Genomic DNA, 19,198 nt, shown 5'->3' with positions numbered 1-19,198 from the left:
TATATATTTTATATATATATATATATTATTTATATATTGTTTATTTTTCAAGTTTATATATATTTTTCATTTGTATATTATATTTGTATATAATGAATTAGATATTTTTTTCAAGTATTTCATTAAATTATTTTGCTTCAAAATCTGAAGCTGAACTTAGTCAATATTTCTGTAAAAGTTGAAAATATTGTAAATGCTGGAAAAGGTTAATAAAGACGTAATGACATTTAGACATTTATTAATTTTTAACTTAATGGCTCTATAAATTTGCAGTCCAGGGGAGCGGCAGTCCAGGGGAGCAGAACCGTCCAGGGCAGCAGCATGCACAGAGCAGAGCCATCCAGGGAAGCAGCAAGCACAGAGCAGAGCCGTCCAGGGCACAGAGCAGAGCCGTCCAGGGCAGCAAGCACAGAGCAGAGCCGTCCAGGGCAGCAAGCACAGAGCAGAGCCGTCCAGGGCAGCAAGCACAGAGCAGAGCCATACAGGGAAGTCCAAGGCAGTAACCAGTAAGCACAGTCTAGGGCAGCACGGCACTCCAGTGTTCAGAACAACATTTCTGTACAAAATAAAATGTAAAATTACTACCGTATTCAAATTTTTTAACCATAAAAATGTTTTAAATATAATAATGACAAAATGAACTGTAGTGTTTTAGACAAAATTCCTTAACACTTGACAGAACCAAATTTATAAACAATAGAAAAATAAGAATTTTTGTTAATTTGAATTTTTCACCAAATGATCCTTGTGAACAAGTGTCTAGGGAATATTATCAGTAACTGTACAGCAACTTTACCTAACTGTACAAGTTATGGTTCATATTAACTAAACTATAAAAACCAAAAACCTCTCATGACAAAACTTACCCACAAGCGAGTTTAGTTTAACCATAATAGTTATTGATGCTTAACTACAATATTTCCTGTATCTTTGGTTCATAGTTTTCTTAATATATTTTAAATGGTTTCTTTCAATGACTTTGACCCAGAAATTATTGATTTGTGATGAATATTTTTACTTTCCACTAACTTTACGTCAATGAATTCCTCGAGTGAGTCAGTCACAGGTCTGGTACAGTATTACAAGTGAATGTTGCTATGAGTACTTTATTATTTACTAAACATACTTATCTTGTAGGTAACTTTATGTACTTTACTGAATTAATTAAAGTCAAGCATAAACATGACCAATAATTATTTCTGGTGTTATAAATTTGATGTATTAAACGATTGGTTGAGAAGTTATAAGTAGTTACGGCCAGAGTCCAGTTTTGGGGCTTTTAACTTTGGTCAATTATTATGATATTCCTGTCATCAATAAAGGATCATAGGTACAGTCAGGATCAAAAGTGTTGAACACTTGGCAATATCTGTCCTCTACTTGAGTTATATGATTGGGATATACTGCACTAATAACAACAGTACTATCATATGCCTGAACCACAAAATAGGATTAAACTACTTGATACCAAAGATCTTCGGTACTTACATGCCAAATACTGTCACGTGTTCAGCACTTTTGACCAAGACTGTACATCAATTCTAGCCCCATAATCCCCTTTCAATATTCTCAACCCTTTACACATTTTCTCTTGTATATAAATTTAAGTATAATTTCCCCATTACTTTCTATTTTGTCTTGAAATTTATAGCACCAAGAAATCTAGTATGGTCATTGAATATCCCAGAGCAATTTGTTTGTCTTTGGTTTTAAGGATAAACTGGGAGAGAAATTCCAATCCCAGTGTTGGAAAAGTTCATTTTGACAGGCTGATAAAGTAAACTTTACTCCCCTTAAGTGATCATTCTGAGGCTAATTTATAAGTAAAATATTGTTTTGTGTATTTTTACATCAACTGAACTTGTTATATTCTTTACCTGAGGTAGAGAGGAGGGGTGGAAGGCTGGGGTCTGGGCTGTACCACCTGCTTCCTTTAGTTGTGTTGTGAATCACTTGCCATCCTGATATTGGAGGAGAGAAGCTTGGTACAGCAGTACAAGATGTGTGGTACAGCAGAGTGCACACCTCTCCTTGACAAGGTCCAGAACCAACTGGAAGTAAAGTCACGTGTTATTACCTATAAAAGGTTTCATACAAGATATTTTCACAATACTAATTTATCCTAATACAGTATTGTATAACATGAACCTAAACTGAAGGTTTTATCCTCTATGGAAGTACCACATTAATCCACTTAATCTAGTACAGTAATTGAAGAACAATACATTAGTGATGCACCGTTAATAACCAGATTCAAAACTCTCCCAATAATCTGCTGCCAGATTTAGAGTTAATGCTATAATTTAGGTCAATTTTATCATTCAGGTAAAACAGTTAAGTCACTATATAGTCTCGCCACCAAAGCCAGACTATAAACAAAGTATCGGCCAAATACAGTACTTAAATAAAACAATTTACTCTGGTGGCAGAGAAGCCGTCCACAAATACATCAACTTTAGTAATAGTCTTAAGGAATTTTTTGAAGCTGCAATATTAAGAGCAGCTGGGTTTTAAATTATTATGCAGCGTTTAAGTCTACCCTGCACAACACCCAGTAATTATTAACTAATCAAGTGGTCAACTATTTATAGGTAAATAATATCAAGGCTGTTGGAAGCTGCAACCATCCAGGAAGAATACCGTGTATATTAAATATATACTGTACTGTACGGTATAAGTACAGACTAATGTTATAACTCGACATTATAATCTAACCAACACCTAAACTTGTTACAATAAACTTGCCGTTGGCCTGTTCATCAATGTTAAATAACCCGACCCTCGTCTCGTGTTGGTAAACCAGCCAAAGTGCCCAGGAAGTCCTTACTATTGATGTGAAAATGAAAGCAATAAGGGTCAGGTCAGAGGAGCGTCAGGTCGGTGTAGGGGTCGAGACAACAGATAAACCAAACCAAGACCAGAAAATATGAACTAGCGAGGTTACTAAATTTATATTCATTTATTATTGACGTTAAAGTCTCCTCGTGACGGCCATTTTTGTTGTATTATCCTCGAGTCGGCTTAATGTTTACTTGTACAGAGACGGTGGTGGAAAAGACACGCATTTCTAAGCAACAGCAACTTTATTCTAATATTTAAGACTTATTTTGGAACATTTATTCATTATTTACTCATTCTCTAATAAAATAGGATTTAATCGTGTTATTTACCATTTTGACTAAAGTTGTTATAAAAACTCCTCCAGCCTCAACAACCTGTGTCGTTCATTATAAGAGTTATGATAATACTGTAGCAGGTCGTTCTTACTTCTAATTTGGGTAATATTGGTCAATAAAATATCTAATGTACTTTAACGATGCTACAGTATAAAAAACAATCTTTTTCGTCAGTGACAGTCTTTACTAGATTATTTTTCTCTTCAGATTAAACAAAAGCTACTTTGTCTGGCCTGATAATATATCCATTACTTTACAATGAAGTGCTATTGACAGACTTCCACAGAGGACACTGCCATGTTATCCAATAAAATATTATGATCTGCGGCCAAGTGTGACCTTCCCATAATAAGTGAACAGACTACAGTAACTGGTTTCCGTAATTACTGTATTTTGCCGATAATAAAAATGTTCGAGTAATTTATTAGCCCAAAACAGACAACAAAATGGCATCAACTAATACTTTGTTTACAGATACTGATTATTCAGCAAAATATTGAGATTATCTGTAGCCGATATCAATTAATTGGTGCATCCCGAGTATTGTACAGTACTAATACTTTATTGATATTTACACTTAGAAGAGTTAACTAGAAAAGGCAGTCCATGGGTTACAATTACTGTACTTTGTCAAGAGTTTAGTGAAGAAACCACAATGAGAGATGCCCTGTACTGTACCCAACCTGACTTGTGGTTTCTGGCACAGCACAAGTCAGGTCACCAGAAGAACTCCTGTGGTCATAATTTCTTGCATCCTCCACCTTCAAGTCATCCTGGAATGAATAATTATTACAACTATGTATTGTACTAAAAAAATTAAATAGTTAACCTACAGTACACTGCCTATATACAGTACATGCTTCATCAATACAGGTATCCCACAATATACTGTACATATGCCTGATAATAGTTTCAACAAAGGTCTACACTACACAGAAGCAAACAAATCTTATTTTGATGCTACTTTTATCTGTATATGAATGTAAAGATTTTCTCCTCACAGGAACCCAATACTGCAATAAGTAAATTACTTCCGCTTAATGAATGCAATTTCAGGAACAAAATTTTGGTATATTAAGGGACACCTGTGAACTAGTTTACCGACTCGATGAAGCATTACACAGCAGAACTTTGATGCCAGATATCAAAAGTGGAGAAAAATGTAAAGTAATGCAACCTTATTTTTACTGTAGTTCTAACTAATGTGAAGGACAGTTTAAGTGAAGGGAGTGTCTGAATATTTTCTTAACCAGTTTGATCTGAAAATACAATTTGAATAAATTCCAAGATTCAAGAGTTCACTACCTCCGAAGCATTCAGAGAAGTGGGCTTTTCCGATAATTGTAACAGCTATACAAATAACGATATATACCATGGAAAAATCAATACAAAAAATAAAACTCGACGTTGCCCCCACTTCCACCTGGCAGATTAATTCGCCAGCAAGAATTGCATCACCCGGAGAGTGTGTCGTCTCGGCAATACTTAGCTGGACTCGCCTTCTACACGGGCCTGGAATCACCAAGTGACCCAGAGCCAAGGCCGACCAGAGCACGCTACTTTGCCAACACGTGACGTCACCCAGAAACACAACGCTAATGATACAGGCAATGTACCAAATTCATAAAACAAAAAGCATGAATTTTCCTACATAGAGTAGTATACATTGTGTTACCAAGAAAAATAAATTGGAACATAAAAGTGACAGACCCTAGCAGCACTGCCCCTACTTCAATCCCAATATAAACCTTAACTAATTTCTACACCTGTTTAGTAAATGTGTACAGTAAAAATTCCCTTAATCTACCCTTATCTCAATTAAGGATAGTGATATCACCAATTTATTGACAAATAAGCTTTGAAACAGTTATGTAGTCATCCCCTATTATACTGATTAACTGCCCCCTATAAGTTTTAATAGAACTGTACAGTACTAGAGGATTATTGATGAACAAAATGCAAGGTTTTATCACAATCAAGAGCTGTTGGTAAGAGTAAGGCAGAGTAACATTCAACACTTCCTCCACCAATTTCTTGTAAGAATGCCACAACATTAAAAAAACAAAGTTAATTCAAAATAATTAAAACTTAGTCAATTTAAAAAACTAGCATTTACAATCATGAGTCAGACTAATCCAAATACTGTCTACAAACGTCAACCAGCTGTCAACCCAAAACATTGATTTACAATTCTTTACAACTACTGTACATAAAGTTTTGTCAAGTTTAAGAAATATCAATGAAAAAAACTTGTAAATTCCACCATTTATAACAGGTAATTCACATTCTTCACTAGGTATAAAGTTTATATAGACAATTGTATAGCATTTCCATGTTAACCTGGCCTATAAGACACGCCCCTCTTCTATACTAATAAGATTGGTTCCCCAGCATTTTATCCCCCCTCCCCCGGGACTGCACGTATTTATATCAGAACTTTTTTAATAAATATTTAAAAATTTCTAACCCCCTCTCTGAAGAGCTAATGTCTTGAGATTAGCTACATTTTGATAGTCCAGATATTTAATAATATTTTATATAACAGATCTGCTTACCAACAGTGAACACCGCTTGAATTTCCTATAAACCACTCGGCTATTAGTATAGAAGAGGGGCGTGGCCTACGGGCCAGATTACCATGGGAAGGGTATACTAGTTGCCTGTATTAACTGAACTGGGAACAACGTATTGGACAAACAGACAACTATAGATGCAAACAAGTCAATAATGCCAAGGTTGACAGCAGCTATTTGTGTGACTTAAGAGGGATCCAGTTACTGTACAGGACCTTAGAGCCAGCAAGGTGAAGGTACTTGCACAGGGGAAGGAGGATTGTGAATATAAATGGTATAAAATTAAATTAAACAATTAAATTAAACGTAAAAGACTTAATCCTTGTTAGATGTATTTATATATCACGACTGCAGTTTATTAAGCCAAGCCTATTTGCAGGCATTAATACACAACACAGCATTATAGGCGACTGACTGGAAGTTTGAAATTACACCTGAAACAGGAATGCACACACTAAACCAAATATAGTCAGTTAAGTAAACTGATAAAATATACTGTATACTCCAGATCAAACCCACGAACTCAATGAATACAGAGACCATTCAGGTTGTAGAAAGACTGAGCAAGATTGCCAATATGATTCCAAACGCGGTCAAGTCAGTCCCCAAAAGCTTTCTACGTGTGGGCACATCGGAACTTGGACCAAGATCGCAGTTAAGCAGACTCAGTAAGGGGAGACTTAATACAAGTTTATAAACCTGTAATAGGGCATTACTTGATCCAGTGTTCATAACTGTTGGAACAATCTGTTGTGACAGCACCGAGAGGGCCGTCTTAACATTTTAAGCCCTGGGCAAAGCAATGTCCTGGGTCCCTTGCCCACACACGTTTAAACAATCAATTGATAAAGCAAGAATTAATCAACAAACGTTTAAACAATTGGTAGAACAAGAATTATTCAACAAACGTTTGCAACATGTAAAGTAATGGATGCAAGGTTCTTCAATTCTTCTATGTTTTAAATATAGATTATCCTCTGAGATTCGGTGGCGGACTTCAACAGGCCCAGCAACCTCCTGTACTTCATTAGGTGCATAAACGACTTCGTCATTAATTTAGTAGTGGCGTGCTCTATTTACGAAGCCCCTAAAACCGTGGGACCCTTGGCAACTGCCCAACGTGCCCATGCGTTAAGACGGCTCTGGGCACCGAGTGTTAGCTCTCGTGACAAGTACTGTACTTACCAACGATGTGACAGCCAGTACATAGCCAGTACTTCCCAACAGTGTAACATCCAGTACATGCCAACAGTAATAGCTAGTACATGCCCAGTACTTGCCAACAGTGTAACTAGGGCCAGTAAATGCCCAGTACTTGCCAACTGGGCAACAGCTAGTACATGCCCAGTACTTGCCAAGAGTGTACAACAGAGCCAGTACTTGCCAACTGTAACAGCCAGTAAACAACCAGTACTTACCAACAGAGTAACATCCAGTACTTGCCATAATGTTCAGATGCTATCGACCACCCCTAAACCCAAGTTGCAGTGTTAGTGAAGCCGACATTACATTTCACTATTGAACAAACTTTACCTCAACGAATAAGGTGCTGCTGTACCATTCATGCTGACGACCACTGATGCGGCTAACTGGCCTCTAGCACGACAGTAACTACCAACTGGAACCGTCATCTGTAAAGTAAAGAAGGCTCGCCGTAACAAATACTGTACTTTTAATATACTTAAATCAAATCTATCGTGTAACATTAAGACCAAAATGCAAGGAAGATCGTTATTAAAGTACGATAAACATAACTAAGTTATACGAGTAACAAATCCTTAATACTTCAGTTGAATCAATCTTGTAAGGTACAAGACCATAACTTAAAAGTATGATGAACGTTACTTAAATATTAACAAAGTCTTAAGTACGGTGCCCAAAACTGAACCATACTTCATCAATTTAAATAAAAGCATAAGCCAAAATAGTAAAGTATTCTTTATAGTAACTAGTCTAAACGATTACGAGCGTTAACGACCATTAACCTAGTTTGTTCACTAGTGCTTGGTCATAATAGTAATAAATTAACTTAGCCTTGTGTATCTTCAGTATTTTTAAAGTCCATTTAAATTATTTCATTTTAAAATAAATCACTTTTCGTACAAAATCTACAAATAGCCTTAATATATCTACCTTTACATAAGTATAATTAAACGTTTAAATAAATTAAAAGTAAAACTTACCATACATTTAAAGAACAGCGTCTGTCAGGTGAGAGAGACAACCGGCAGCACTTCACCTCTCTGTGTCACCATGGCCACTGGGCTCCGCTGACCCACACCTCGTCATAATAGTCCGTCCTCCTCACGCCAGTAACCGTATCCGAATAAGGGAAGATTAAATCATTAAAAAAAAAACCCAGTTCAAACTTAATCGTAAATATAAAATTTAATACAGTTTTAGAGTAAAATAATATATCGTGATGCATAAAAATAACAACAATAAAAACTTCACGGAAAAATAAATAGAAATAAGAATACTGTACAAGGACTTCAAATGCTTCAGCTTCGGAAAGAGTTATGTGTTGACGAATCAGGGCTGCCAACATTACTGACATACTCAATTATATCATAAAATATACTTTAATATTACTAACACATTTGCCTTTATAATATAATATAATATAATATAATACTTTTCAAATTAATTAAACCTTTGATTAAGAAAACCTTACGTTCGAAAATATAGGCGTAGTGCTTCCCCGACTACAATAATGGTAATTACCGTACCTTAATGGGTAGTTACCACTGAATAGTAATAGATAGATAGATAGATAGATAGATAGATAGATAATAGATAGATAGATAGGCAGTTGCAGGCGCTCTAATCTCTCGGGGTAGCTGAGGCGCCGTCGTGCAGGTGGTGGCCCTCCTTAGGACATTTTCAATCAACCGAGTCCCAAGCATTTCTCTGGAACAAGACGGGGTTGACAGTACTCCAGGCGGGCTAACAGTACTACAGACGAGGTGACAGTACTCCAGGCGGGGAAGTACCTCACCTTTTCTACGGCACTGTTTCATACTCAAGCTTGGACGTCAAAGGTTGAATCCTTAATTGCCTTAATCTGTTGACTAAGTTGCCAACAGTACGTAATAGAGAGCCAGTACATGCCCACAGTGCCAACAGTACATAACAGAGAGCCAGTCAGTACATGCCCACAATGCCAACAGTACATAACAGAGAGCCAGTCAGTACATGCCCACAATGCCAACAGTAACAGAGAGCCAGTACATGCCCACAATACGTATGTCACGGATTTATATGTCTGGATGGTATATAATATTATGATATTATATTATTATGTGTTTCTTGATTTCTCACCGTAGAGTTCGATACCTTCACTCGGGTTACTTACAGGAGATTATGGTGTATCTACTATTCTACGTAGAAATTCACTCCACCACCCGACATTCCATGTGATTTATACCTGATAAAGGATGATTTAATGAGTTCCATTAATTTCCAACATCCATCTAAGTTATACTTTGTCATAACCAATCGGTCATTACCTTTACTTTTATCCTCTTCACCACTGATCGGCTCCTTAGCCGCTTGGGCGATCGGCCACGTCTCTGATTACTTTTCTTTTTCTTTTATCCTCTTCACCAATTGATCGGCTCGTTAGGCGCTTGGGCGATCGGTCACGTCTGTGTCACGCACTGTTGGCAAGTACTAAGCATGTACTGGCTCTCTGTTACGCACTGTTGGCAAGTACTGGGCATGCACCGGCTCCTGTATGTACCTGAACCCGCTCCAGTGTTGGTCAAGTCTTGTATTGAAAGAGTTCACACTCGGTGCCGTCACAACACTCTCTGGTAAATTGTTCCAAGAGACAAGATTTCACAACTCTCACTCCGAAAAAGCTTGCCCTGACAGTTTTCTGGACCTGCGGCTTCTTGAGCTGTGACCCTGGAATAGTGATTTCAGAGTCATGGCTCGCCAGGTGTAGAAAGGTGTGAAAAGGTTTACATAACATTTGAGGAGCCACCAGATGCGTGGAGGTTCGAGTTGACCGGAACATATGGACACTCCCATACACAGGTCAGGTCAGAACCTTCCACAGTCGGTGACGAGAAGTACAACTTCAGCAGGCTGAGATGGAAACGTTTCCATCGAGATCCCACCTGGATGATGTAGATCAGGTCCTAGACATGCTCTGCAATGTCGAATGAACCTTTCCCGGTGGGTGAAGAGAAGGACTCCCTCGGCCGGCTGATGTGGAACTGTGTCCCTCTGTCGATGGGGACCCCCAAGTTGAGGGTGTACACTTCCCATCACTCACCCTTTGGTTTACTGTCCACCGCCTCGTAGTGAATCAGGAAGCTGATGTGGAACTGGGTCCCCTCTGTTGATGAGGACCCCCAAGGAGTGGATATACTCTTCTCATCACTCATCCTTGAGTCTACTGTCCACCGCCCCTGGGGGTGCCGCCGCCCCTGGGGATCGTGGCCACCTCTAAGGAGGTACCCCTGGGGCACCGCCGCCCTTGCGAGGGCCCCCAAGGGGCGCAACTGTCCTTGTGAGGGCTCCTCCTCATCTGGGAGGGCTCCTGGAAGCGCCGCCGCCGCCTCCTCTGGGAGAACCTCTAGCGGCGCCGCCGCCCCTGGGAGGGCAACAGGTGCTCTAATTTTATTCTTTTTATAATTCAATAATTTCCTTATTATCAATTTGCGACGGAAGTGTAATATAAGAAAATGATCATAGAAAAAAAAAATAGTTCTATCGATTGAGCGTAGTGAATTTCCGGAATTTTGTGGTTGCTGTTTACTGCAATATTACCGTAATGTTAATATTGCTCCATTCTTAATCCTTACAAGTCTTTGGCACCTCAGTTACCCTGACAGATTAGAGGGCCTGCAATTGCTTAATTTTTACTACAGACTGGCAAGGGGGGGACCTAACTGAGGTGTATAAACATCTCAAAGGGCACTACTCACTCGAGTGTCCTTCCCTAGAGCTGGCTGACGCTCCCCCTGCAAGGGGTCATAGCTTAAGGTTGAAGAAGCCACAAGTCCAGAAAACTGTGAGGGCAAACTTTTTCGGAGTGAGAGTTGTGAACTCTTGGAACAATCTACCAGAAAGGGCTGTGGGCTCTTTCAAGACCAGACTTGACCAGCACTGGAGCAGGTTCAGGTACATTCAGGAGCCGGTGCATGCCCAGTACTTGCCAACAGTGAGTAACAGAGACGTGACCGATAGCCCAAGCGGCTAACGAGCCGATCACTAGTGAAGAGGATAAAAGTAAAGAAGTAAAAGTAAACAGCAATGATCACTTAGCGGGAGTCTTTATAGAAGATAATTGTCTGCACAGCGCAAAACCTTTACTATGAGATGAATAAATATAAATTCTTATAACGTGAAGTTACGGTGAATACGAACATACAGATGATATGGTACGATATTAATGTAATTAAACAGTAGATCCTGATAAGTGGAGATGAGACATTGGCAACAGTGCTAGGGCAGTGATGGCGCAGGGGAGGAAGAGGGTTATGTTTTTCTCTTTTCCAACATCTTCATAATCTCTTGCATATTAACTTTCCTTGTCTTATGGGAGACAGTATATATATCTACTCTAGGTAAGTAAGTAAAGACATTACTGATCAGAGTGTACCTAAAGACTTACACAGGGTTCTGGCGATCTATAACCAGAGTCAGTGTTCAGTCTAAAGATGAAAGGATTTGGCAAGATTTAGTGAATGAAATATTAAACGATAAGAGTTTCTTGGTGAGCGGACTGTGGCTTGAATAAGCTGTTATAGGATATTTTTAACTTTGTTCAACAAAATTTACACCAACTTATCCTAACATCACAACCCTAAGCTAACTCATATGCTGTGTAGAGCATTTGTTTTATTTTTGTAATTATAACCTAACCTAACCATTGATCGCTGTGTAAGATGTCTCTTTTTGTAATACTGTTACCAATCGTATGGCTCCTTACAGCGTGTTTTCTCCAGTCTAATTGTATGGTAATACATTTACTTAATCCTCTTTACCACAGTTCGGCTCTTTAGCCGCTTGGGCAGTCAATCACATCTCTGTTACGCACTGTTGGCAAGTACTGGGCATGCACCGGCTCCTGAATGATGTATCTGAACCTGCTCCAGTGTTGGTCGAGTGCTCGGTGCCATCACAATACTCTGGCAGATTATTTAGTGTTTATGATTCTCACCACAAAAAAAGTTTATCCTAATAATTTTTTGGACTTGTGGTTTCATCAAGCTTGAGCTGTGACACTCGACCGAGTAGTACCCTCCAAGATAGGGGTTATTAGGAACATGACCAATTTTTGTAACGTCGTCTTGCGATGTGTAAGAGATTTCACTCATCATCTTCTCTCATGCTTGAGGTTAGGTTAGGTTTCTCTAGAATCATTCATTTCTCAGCCATCGTGAGACACCTTGCGGAGATTTAACTGTGAATCCTACTGTATAAGTAGCCGCGGGAAATTGGCTATGGATCTGTTTCTCCCCAAAACGAGCTTCTGCTACAGTGGTCTTGTGGATAGAATGAATGCTCAGCACGCAAGCAGTGAATGTGGTATTGTAGAGTGTCGATGTATATCATAATAATACTTTAGACGTCAGATTAATGGGAATGAGATACAACACCTAACTAAATATCTCTATAGAAGAAAATGTGTTTTAGGGAATGCATGGAAAGAAATGGGCGGAAGACTTGCAACTTCCCTACTTTGGGTTTTCCCTTGTTGTGTTAAGAGTGAATGTAGTGTGTTGTCCAGACTACCGTATTTGCCTTTCTTCTGTGTTTACCATTTATAAAAAACATTGACCCAAACTAACGTACCTGACATAAACCTAAAATAATGTAATTCCATCCGAGGATAGGTAGATGTTGTAGTTTTTTTCCTCTCTACCCACCAACCATCCTAAGAAGGCGAGATAGCAAAATCCTCTCAGTCCTAGAAAAGTTAAGACAGGTTAGGTAGGTTTATCGTTCTTATTTACATTAAATCATTGACGTCAGCATTAGAAAATTCTACGCAGTTTAGGTATGAAAAAGCCGCTAAGGGGAAATTGTTGCATTAATAATACAGAAATTGCAGTATATCCTTGTTGTAATTATTTTAGTATTAACATTACTGTATTATTATTGATATACTGTACTGTATTATTATACTGTATAAATATATGCTGCTGTCAGTTTTTGGTACTTTAATGGAAGTGTTAATATTTCTAGAACGTTTTGCAATGTCTTAATGGTAAAGATGTTCTGTATCTTTGGTTTGCTTACCTAATACGTAATGGTAATGTTTAACCATTCAACATAAGGAGCCTTGCTGTGGCAATGGACCATCCCATCTCCTTCAGTTCTCAAAAAAAAAAGGTTGACGAGTGATTGTATTGCAGAGCCACTGTTTAAGATTAAATCTTTCCAGCTTCAGAATTATTAATGTAGAGTGTACAATGAAAATGGGGTTACCCTTATTTACAAAAGGTTGGTTGTCTTGTCTGATGTCACAGCTGGTCAACCATTGTAATATTATATTAGTTTTTATCTGTGTTCAGGTTGTATAACCCATATATTTGATAAGAGATTTGTGTTTTTATTCTTACTACAGTATTGGACTGTATTAGTCTAAATATCATGTACAGAACCTAATTCAGTTAGATGAAACTTCATTAAAGGCTGTTATATTTTTAGAATACCAATTTGTCTTTTTTTTCCATATGGTATCATTAATTATACATACTTAGTTAAGTTACATTGTTATGTTAAAAGTTTATTATTTAACACACACATGTTTGGGGTATACAGAGAGAAGAGTAAGATCATTCAGGTGAAGGATGGCATCTATGACATTTGGTCAAAAATCCTTCACTCCTACACCACCTCAAAAAGGCAGCTTTCCTCTTGACCATGAAGGCGAGTGCAAGAAGTTTATGATCAAGTGAGTAGTGCACTGAGGATCTTGAGAATGTGTGAATATATGCAGGGCTTTACACTAAGCTTAGCCCTCTTGTCTGAAACTAAGTACTGTACCTTGGTTTGGATAAATATAAAATAAAGAATACTAGTTCAACCAGACCAGTAGAAGTTTTACCAAAATATAAATTGAAAAACTAATCACGATCAATATATTTTTGGTTGGGTTATTCCTGTATAGAGGCTGCCAAGGTGAGTGGTGTTATGTCATACCTATAAAAAATACTGTAGTGCAAAAATTCAGCATCACTGTGTACACATTATATATATATCTATGTTATATATTAACCTTTCCAAAGTCATATATTTTTTAAGGACACTATAAACATTTCCTGGCTTATATATCTCAAAATAACTGTGTTAAAGTTTCTATACATCTCTTACACTGCATTTACTCTGATAAAAATACTGTACAGTACCACAAATCATGCAGACGACTGGAAAATTCCTCATGGGTATAAATCAAGTTGGTTTACCATATTAAATGTTACTACCCAGAGCAGGGGAGACTCCAGTGTAGGCTTTATGATTTATTCTGGAGTGAACACAAACCAAAAGGATCAGTCTGGCCACAGTACACAAAGAGTGAATTCACAGAATGTAAGGGCAAAATGAGTACTTACTGGAATCAAATTGAATGTTGGTGTTTAAGCATTAGAGTGAGCATTAAGGACATGTCAATGATTATTTCATGAATATGATTTGGCCTGGAGTATTGAAGGTTTAGTGGAGAAATTTAAGATGTGGAAGAATGGAATGGAATTAAAAGGTATAAGAGTGAACTTGGCAAAAACAAAAGTACTGTACTTTTAACATATTTAGATTGTATTCTGAATAGTGGTAGTGCTGGGGCTACTTGTAGGTTCATGGTTGATAAAATTAGATAAGTAGCTTGTGCTGTACACTGCAGTGTTTGAGAAGCCTAGACATTGTGAGTCACTAATGTGTAAAAGTTTTTTTTAGACAATTTAGTTTCGCTTTTTAAAATGTTGAATATGTTGGTAAGAATTGTTCTACAGATTTGTGAATATAGAACAAGAGGCTCCACCAGGAAGGTGGCTGAAGTGACTAGTTATTTCCTTGTCTTAGTTATTGAAAAAGAAGAAAAAGAGACATATTACCTGAGCATGACCCATCAAGTAACACTGTCCTCTCCTCTCTGTCCCTTAACTTCAAATTTCCCTCCTTATGTATCAGTATGCCAGAGGTTCAATGCTCTTTCACTAAATATTTTGCTCAAAAAGGTCTTCAGGTTGTGTCTCCGAGTGCACAAGATATTTACAGAGGGTATACTTGGGTAAAATTTTTGTTGTTCTGTAGTTAAAAAAAAAAGGTGGCAACTCTTGTTTGGTGTTTATGCTGCAAGGAGATAAATAATGATACCTGTAGTTATGAAATTGTTAGGATTTTTGTTTAAGATAATTATTTTATGTGTGAAAGCAGAGCAAAATGTGCATTCATCACTAGGTGAAAGGAACACTAGAAAACACCATTTAGAAACAGTTTGAGGCAAATTTTGAAAACAAAAATAATAAAAACTCGTCAGATCCTCCATCAGGGGCCATTGCCGTCTGGACCGCCACTGTATACTGTACAGTATTGTACACAGAAAAAGTCTAAGATATAAACTGTACATATGAAATAACACCAATTACAAGAGAATATTATTTGGTGTTACACTTTTAACAGGTACATGCTTTGTCTGCGTGAAAATAAGAACGAGAACACTAAGTGCCGGGAACAGTCACGGGACTACCTGGGTTGTCGCATGGAAAAGGGTCTTATGACAAAGGAAGACTTTAGCAAACTTGGATTTTCTGATCTTACAACTTCTACCAACCAGACATCCTGAAACGCCTTACTGTGAGCATCACTATTATGGTACTGTAGTTCAGGTAGAGGCACACCCCAAGAATAGTTATCAGTGAGTAAAATTATTCTAGGAAGAGAATATAATTTTCAGCAGCAGCAATATCTTTCTAATGTCCCAGTAGTTTCTTTTGACTCATAAGCTCTTCACTTTGACTTATCTGTTATAATTTTTTTTTTCATAATACAAGATGCTGATGTATCTAAAACATTCAGCTTTCAGTTATATGTTGTAAAGACTTAGGCAGTTTATTTTGATAGATAGGTGAACCCAATTTTATAAAGGATTTTTATATTATACATGTACAACTTTTCAGATGATGTCTTGGTTACCTCCACCCAGCACTGGTCCCAAGGTGGTCTTGGGCTGTACGGGAAGTGTGGCAACTATTAAAGTCCCGGAACTGGCACGAAGACTGCAGGAACGTGGAGCAAGTGTTGTTATTGTACCAACTGAGCGAGCTTGTCATTTCCTAAGATGTCAGGCTAAGGTAGATTCAATGACCAGAAGTGGAGCAGTTCATGGAGGTTCGTCAGGATTTATCAAGCCAGAGAAGAAAATTGCTGATAATGGAGAGTTGAGAGGCAGTGATAGTGAGGAACAGAACAGTAGCAGTGATCAGTGTAGTCATTGTGGAAGGAGAACTCCCATTAGAGGAGGAATGCAGACTGATAATAGTGTCAGTGCCTTGAAGTCTCTTTACCCAGATCTAAATTTTGTGTTGGAGACTGATGAGTGGGCTGCCTGGAATGGACGAGGTGACCCAGTTCTACATATCCAGTTGCGAGATTGGGCACAGGTGATGTTGATTTCTCCCCTTGATGCCAATACCATGGCCAAGATTGCACAGGGCTTGTGTGACAATCTTCTAACATGCATAGTGCGTGCCTGGGATGCTGCACGCCCTCTTGTCTTCTGCCCGGCAATGAACACACATATGTACAAACATCCTCTCACTATGAGGCATACATCAATTCTTAAGGTGAGCTGTAATTTGTATAAAAGATATACAGTACTGTTAATGGGATTCAGAATAAAGTACTGTAGCATACAAAAAAGTAAAAAAAAATATTTCAGGTCTATGTAATATCTGTACAGTACTGTCCAGTATACAATGCATCTGGGACTACTCATGTTGGTACCTCAGACTTATGATTTTTAATCTGATTTAGTCTCCAGCTACGGTAAGCTTATAAGAAATGAAAAGGTTTTATCCAAAGCAAATGTGTTAAAATCAATGATTACAAAGATTTGATATAGTGTATTCATGGCCATTCGATAAATTGAACAGCTCATAAAAGGAGGGAGGTGATTGGCTGCAGATGTTTTACATTATCCAAAGCTATTGATGCTTGAGTGTACATAGTGTAGAGTTAACAGAATCAGTGTGAATAAACTAAAGGGATAACAAAATATAGTGACAAAGAAGTGCAGAAATAATTAAAGGAAAATGTACATTCAAAAAACATTATTGAGTTTAACCTTTTCACTGCCAGATGATTTTATTCAGCTTTGGTTAACCTTTGGCAGCCAAGGGGTTAAACTGAAAGCATAGGCCTTACTTACTGTGCTCTATTAGTACTATCTCATTTATATACAGTATATGGTACAGTATAGTACCTTATTAGAGAGCCTTAATTCTGCTCACTTGTATGCACTATGGTGGAGATTACTGGAATATGCTTCTAAAAACAATCACACCACATCTAACCATTCCATAATTTGTAGGGTAAATATTGATTATTTGACTTGAAAATTTGGAATTGATCAGCATCTGTGATGTAAATTTATTTTGTCTTACAAAAATAAATGTAGTTTCAGAGTATCTGAGATGTTAGACAAAGATTCTGAAGTACTGTAGTGTCTTGGTACAGTACAGAGTACATTATTGTTTTTTATTGTAAACTACAGTACTTTTTCTTAAAGATGTTCCAACTAATCTAGCTTCATGTTTCAGGAACTGGGTTACATAGAGGTGTGTGTGGTGAGCAAGCGTCTGGCCTGTGGGGATGTAGGTCCTGGAGCCATGGCTGAACTGGACAACATTGTGAATGCAGTAATGCAGGAGCTTCCTGGTGCCCACAGGGTGTCTCATGGACCTTTCTAAGTCTATAGAATGCCTTAACCTTGGTAGTCAAAAAGTTGTAGTTCAGTTTGAAATAAAATAGATATTGAGGGTCACCTGCAGTAATCATTAAGGAACAAGTATAACCTGACAGAATTTGTGTTTAAAGATCCAGCCTACCATTTAATACTTGTAGAATGATATATATTTTAAACACTTGGGAATACTATAACACTAAAATGCATTTAGAAATAGCATAATTAATTTCCAGAAACTGCACATCTCTGTTGGATGTAGGTCAGACTATTTATATTTTCTTTGATTTGTTAAGGGTTGAAGAAAGTTAATTTTCACTGTGATTTAAAATTTAGGAGAACTATGATTTAACAGTACAGTTTACATCTCCAATTGACTTAAATACTGAATTCTGCCCTTTTTGGCATCTATAACATAACAGTTTGTAAAATCCTATTGGTTGCTAAATGAGCTGTGACACCACAATGGCAAATTGCCCGACATTTTTATTTCCAATATTCAGTATACCGGTATATATATATATATATATATATATATATATTAGTATTTTTTTTAAATGAATACACTGTATTGAAAAGAAAAGAAAAATGGTTGTGAATTTGCCATAATAATGGAGTGACTCGTGTACAGTATAAAGGTAAGCCAGTCAGTTGCGTAATTTTGACTGTAATGGTTGCCGAGGCATCAATATTGTAGGTCTTTTATTTTTATCTTAGTAATGATAGATGGGCAAAGCTACTTCACCTAAATCTTGAATACTTTTTCTTTGATAATGAAAGTACTGTATATCAACTAATGAAACTTATATTTTAGAATTTAATTTTAAGATTAGTGATGAAGCATAAAAATATAGAGTAAATACTGGGACATGAATACAACTAATGGCAGCCTAGCTGTGGGTTTTGGTCAGGTACTGGTGACCAAAAATGATTATGATAGGTCATTGGTAAGCTGAGACTGATTAACTATGTAGTTTTAGATTACTAGTCAGTGAAGTATCAGTATACAGTATTACTAGAGGAATTTGTTGCAATTCTTCACCATTCATGTGGGGCAGCAGAATTCAGAAACCTCCTCTGAGAAGTGTGCCTAACAGTTGCTCTATGCACATATGGTACAGTACTATGTCAGAGGATTTGGATTGTCATTAGTTATTAAATAATGTGTGACTGTGGCAAGACTTAGTGCAAGTTTCTTTTTGCTAATAATTGTAGCTTCATGTGCTAGTTCAGCCTGCATCTCACTCCAGGCAAAAGCTTTAAGCTTTTATCTGTACAAGGCTTAAGGACTTTCTGCTGCCCTGCATTCAAATGGTTTTTGGTTTTGCCAATTGTTAACAGCACAAATCTATTGCATTAGAATTAGGATTACATAAAATTGAAAGGAATATCACATATTTAGCTGTATATAGTCATACCACATACAAGTAGCACCTGTATTACAGTTACAGTAGAACGTTAATAATTTGGGCTAATCAGGAGGAGAGTGAAAAATATTTTTTCCAAAGACTCAGAATATTTTCCCCTGA

The 19,198-nt window shown here is 37.5% G+C and overlaps 1 protein-coding gene across 1 annotated transcript; it reads left to right on the top strand.

The window, feature by feature from the left end:
- Positions 1-11,169: 11,169 nt before the first annotated feature.
- LOC121855238 (phosphopantothenoylcysteine decarboxylase subunit SIS2-like) lies at positions 11,170-17,750 on the top strand. The gene is made up of 4 exons (XM_042350122.1): positions 11,170-11,328; positions 15,389-15,562; positions 15,886-16,551; positions 17,527-17,750. The coding sequence occupies exons 3-4, from the start codon at positions 15,886-15,888 to the stop codon at positions 17,674-17,676; spliced, it is 816 nt and encodes a 271-aa protein (XP_042206056.1). The 5' UTR covers positions 11,170-11,328; positions 15,389-15,562; the 3' UTR covers positions 17,677-17,750.
- Positions 17,751-19,198: the final 1,448 nt, after the last annotated feature.

The sequence above is a fragment of the Homarus americanus genome, unplaced genomic scaffold (assembly GCF_018991925.1).
Source record: "Homarus americanus isolate GMGI-L3 unplaced genomic scaffold, GMGI_Hamer_2.0 scaffold60559, whole genome shotgun sequence".
NCBI classification, from domain to species: Eukaryota; Metazoa; Arthropoda; class Malacostraca; order Decapoda; family Nephropidae; genus Homarus; species Homarus americanus.
The sequence above is the reverse complement of the archived record's forward strand: the minus strand, read 5'-3'. Positions and strand labels throughout refer to the sequence as shown.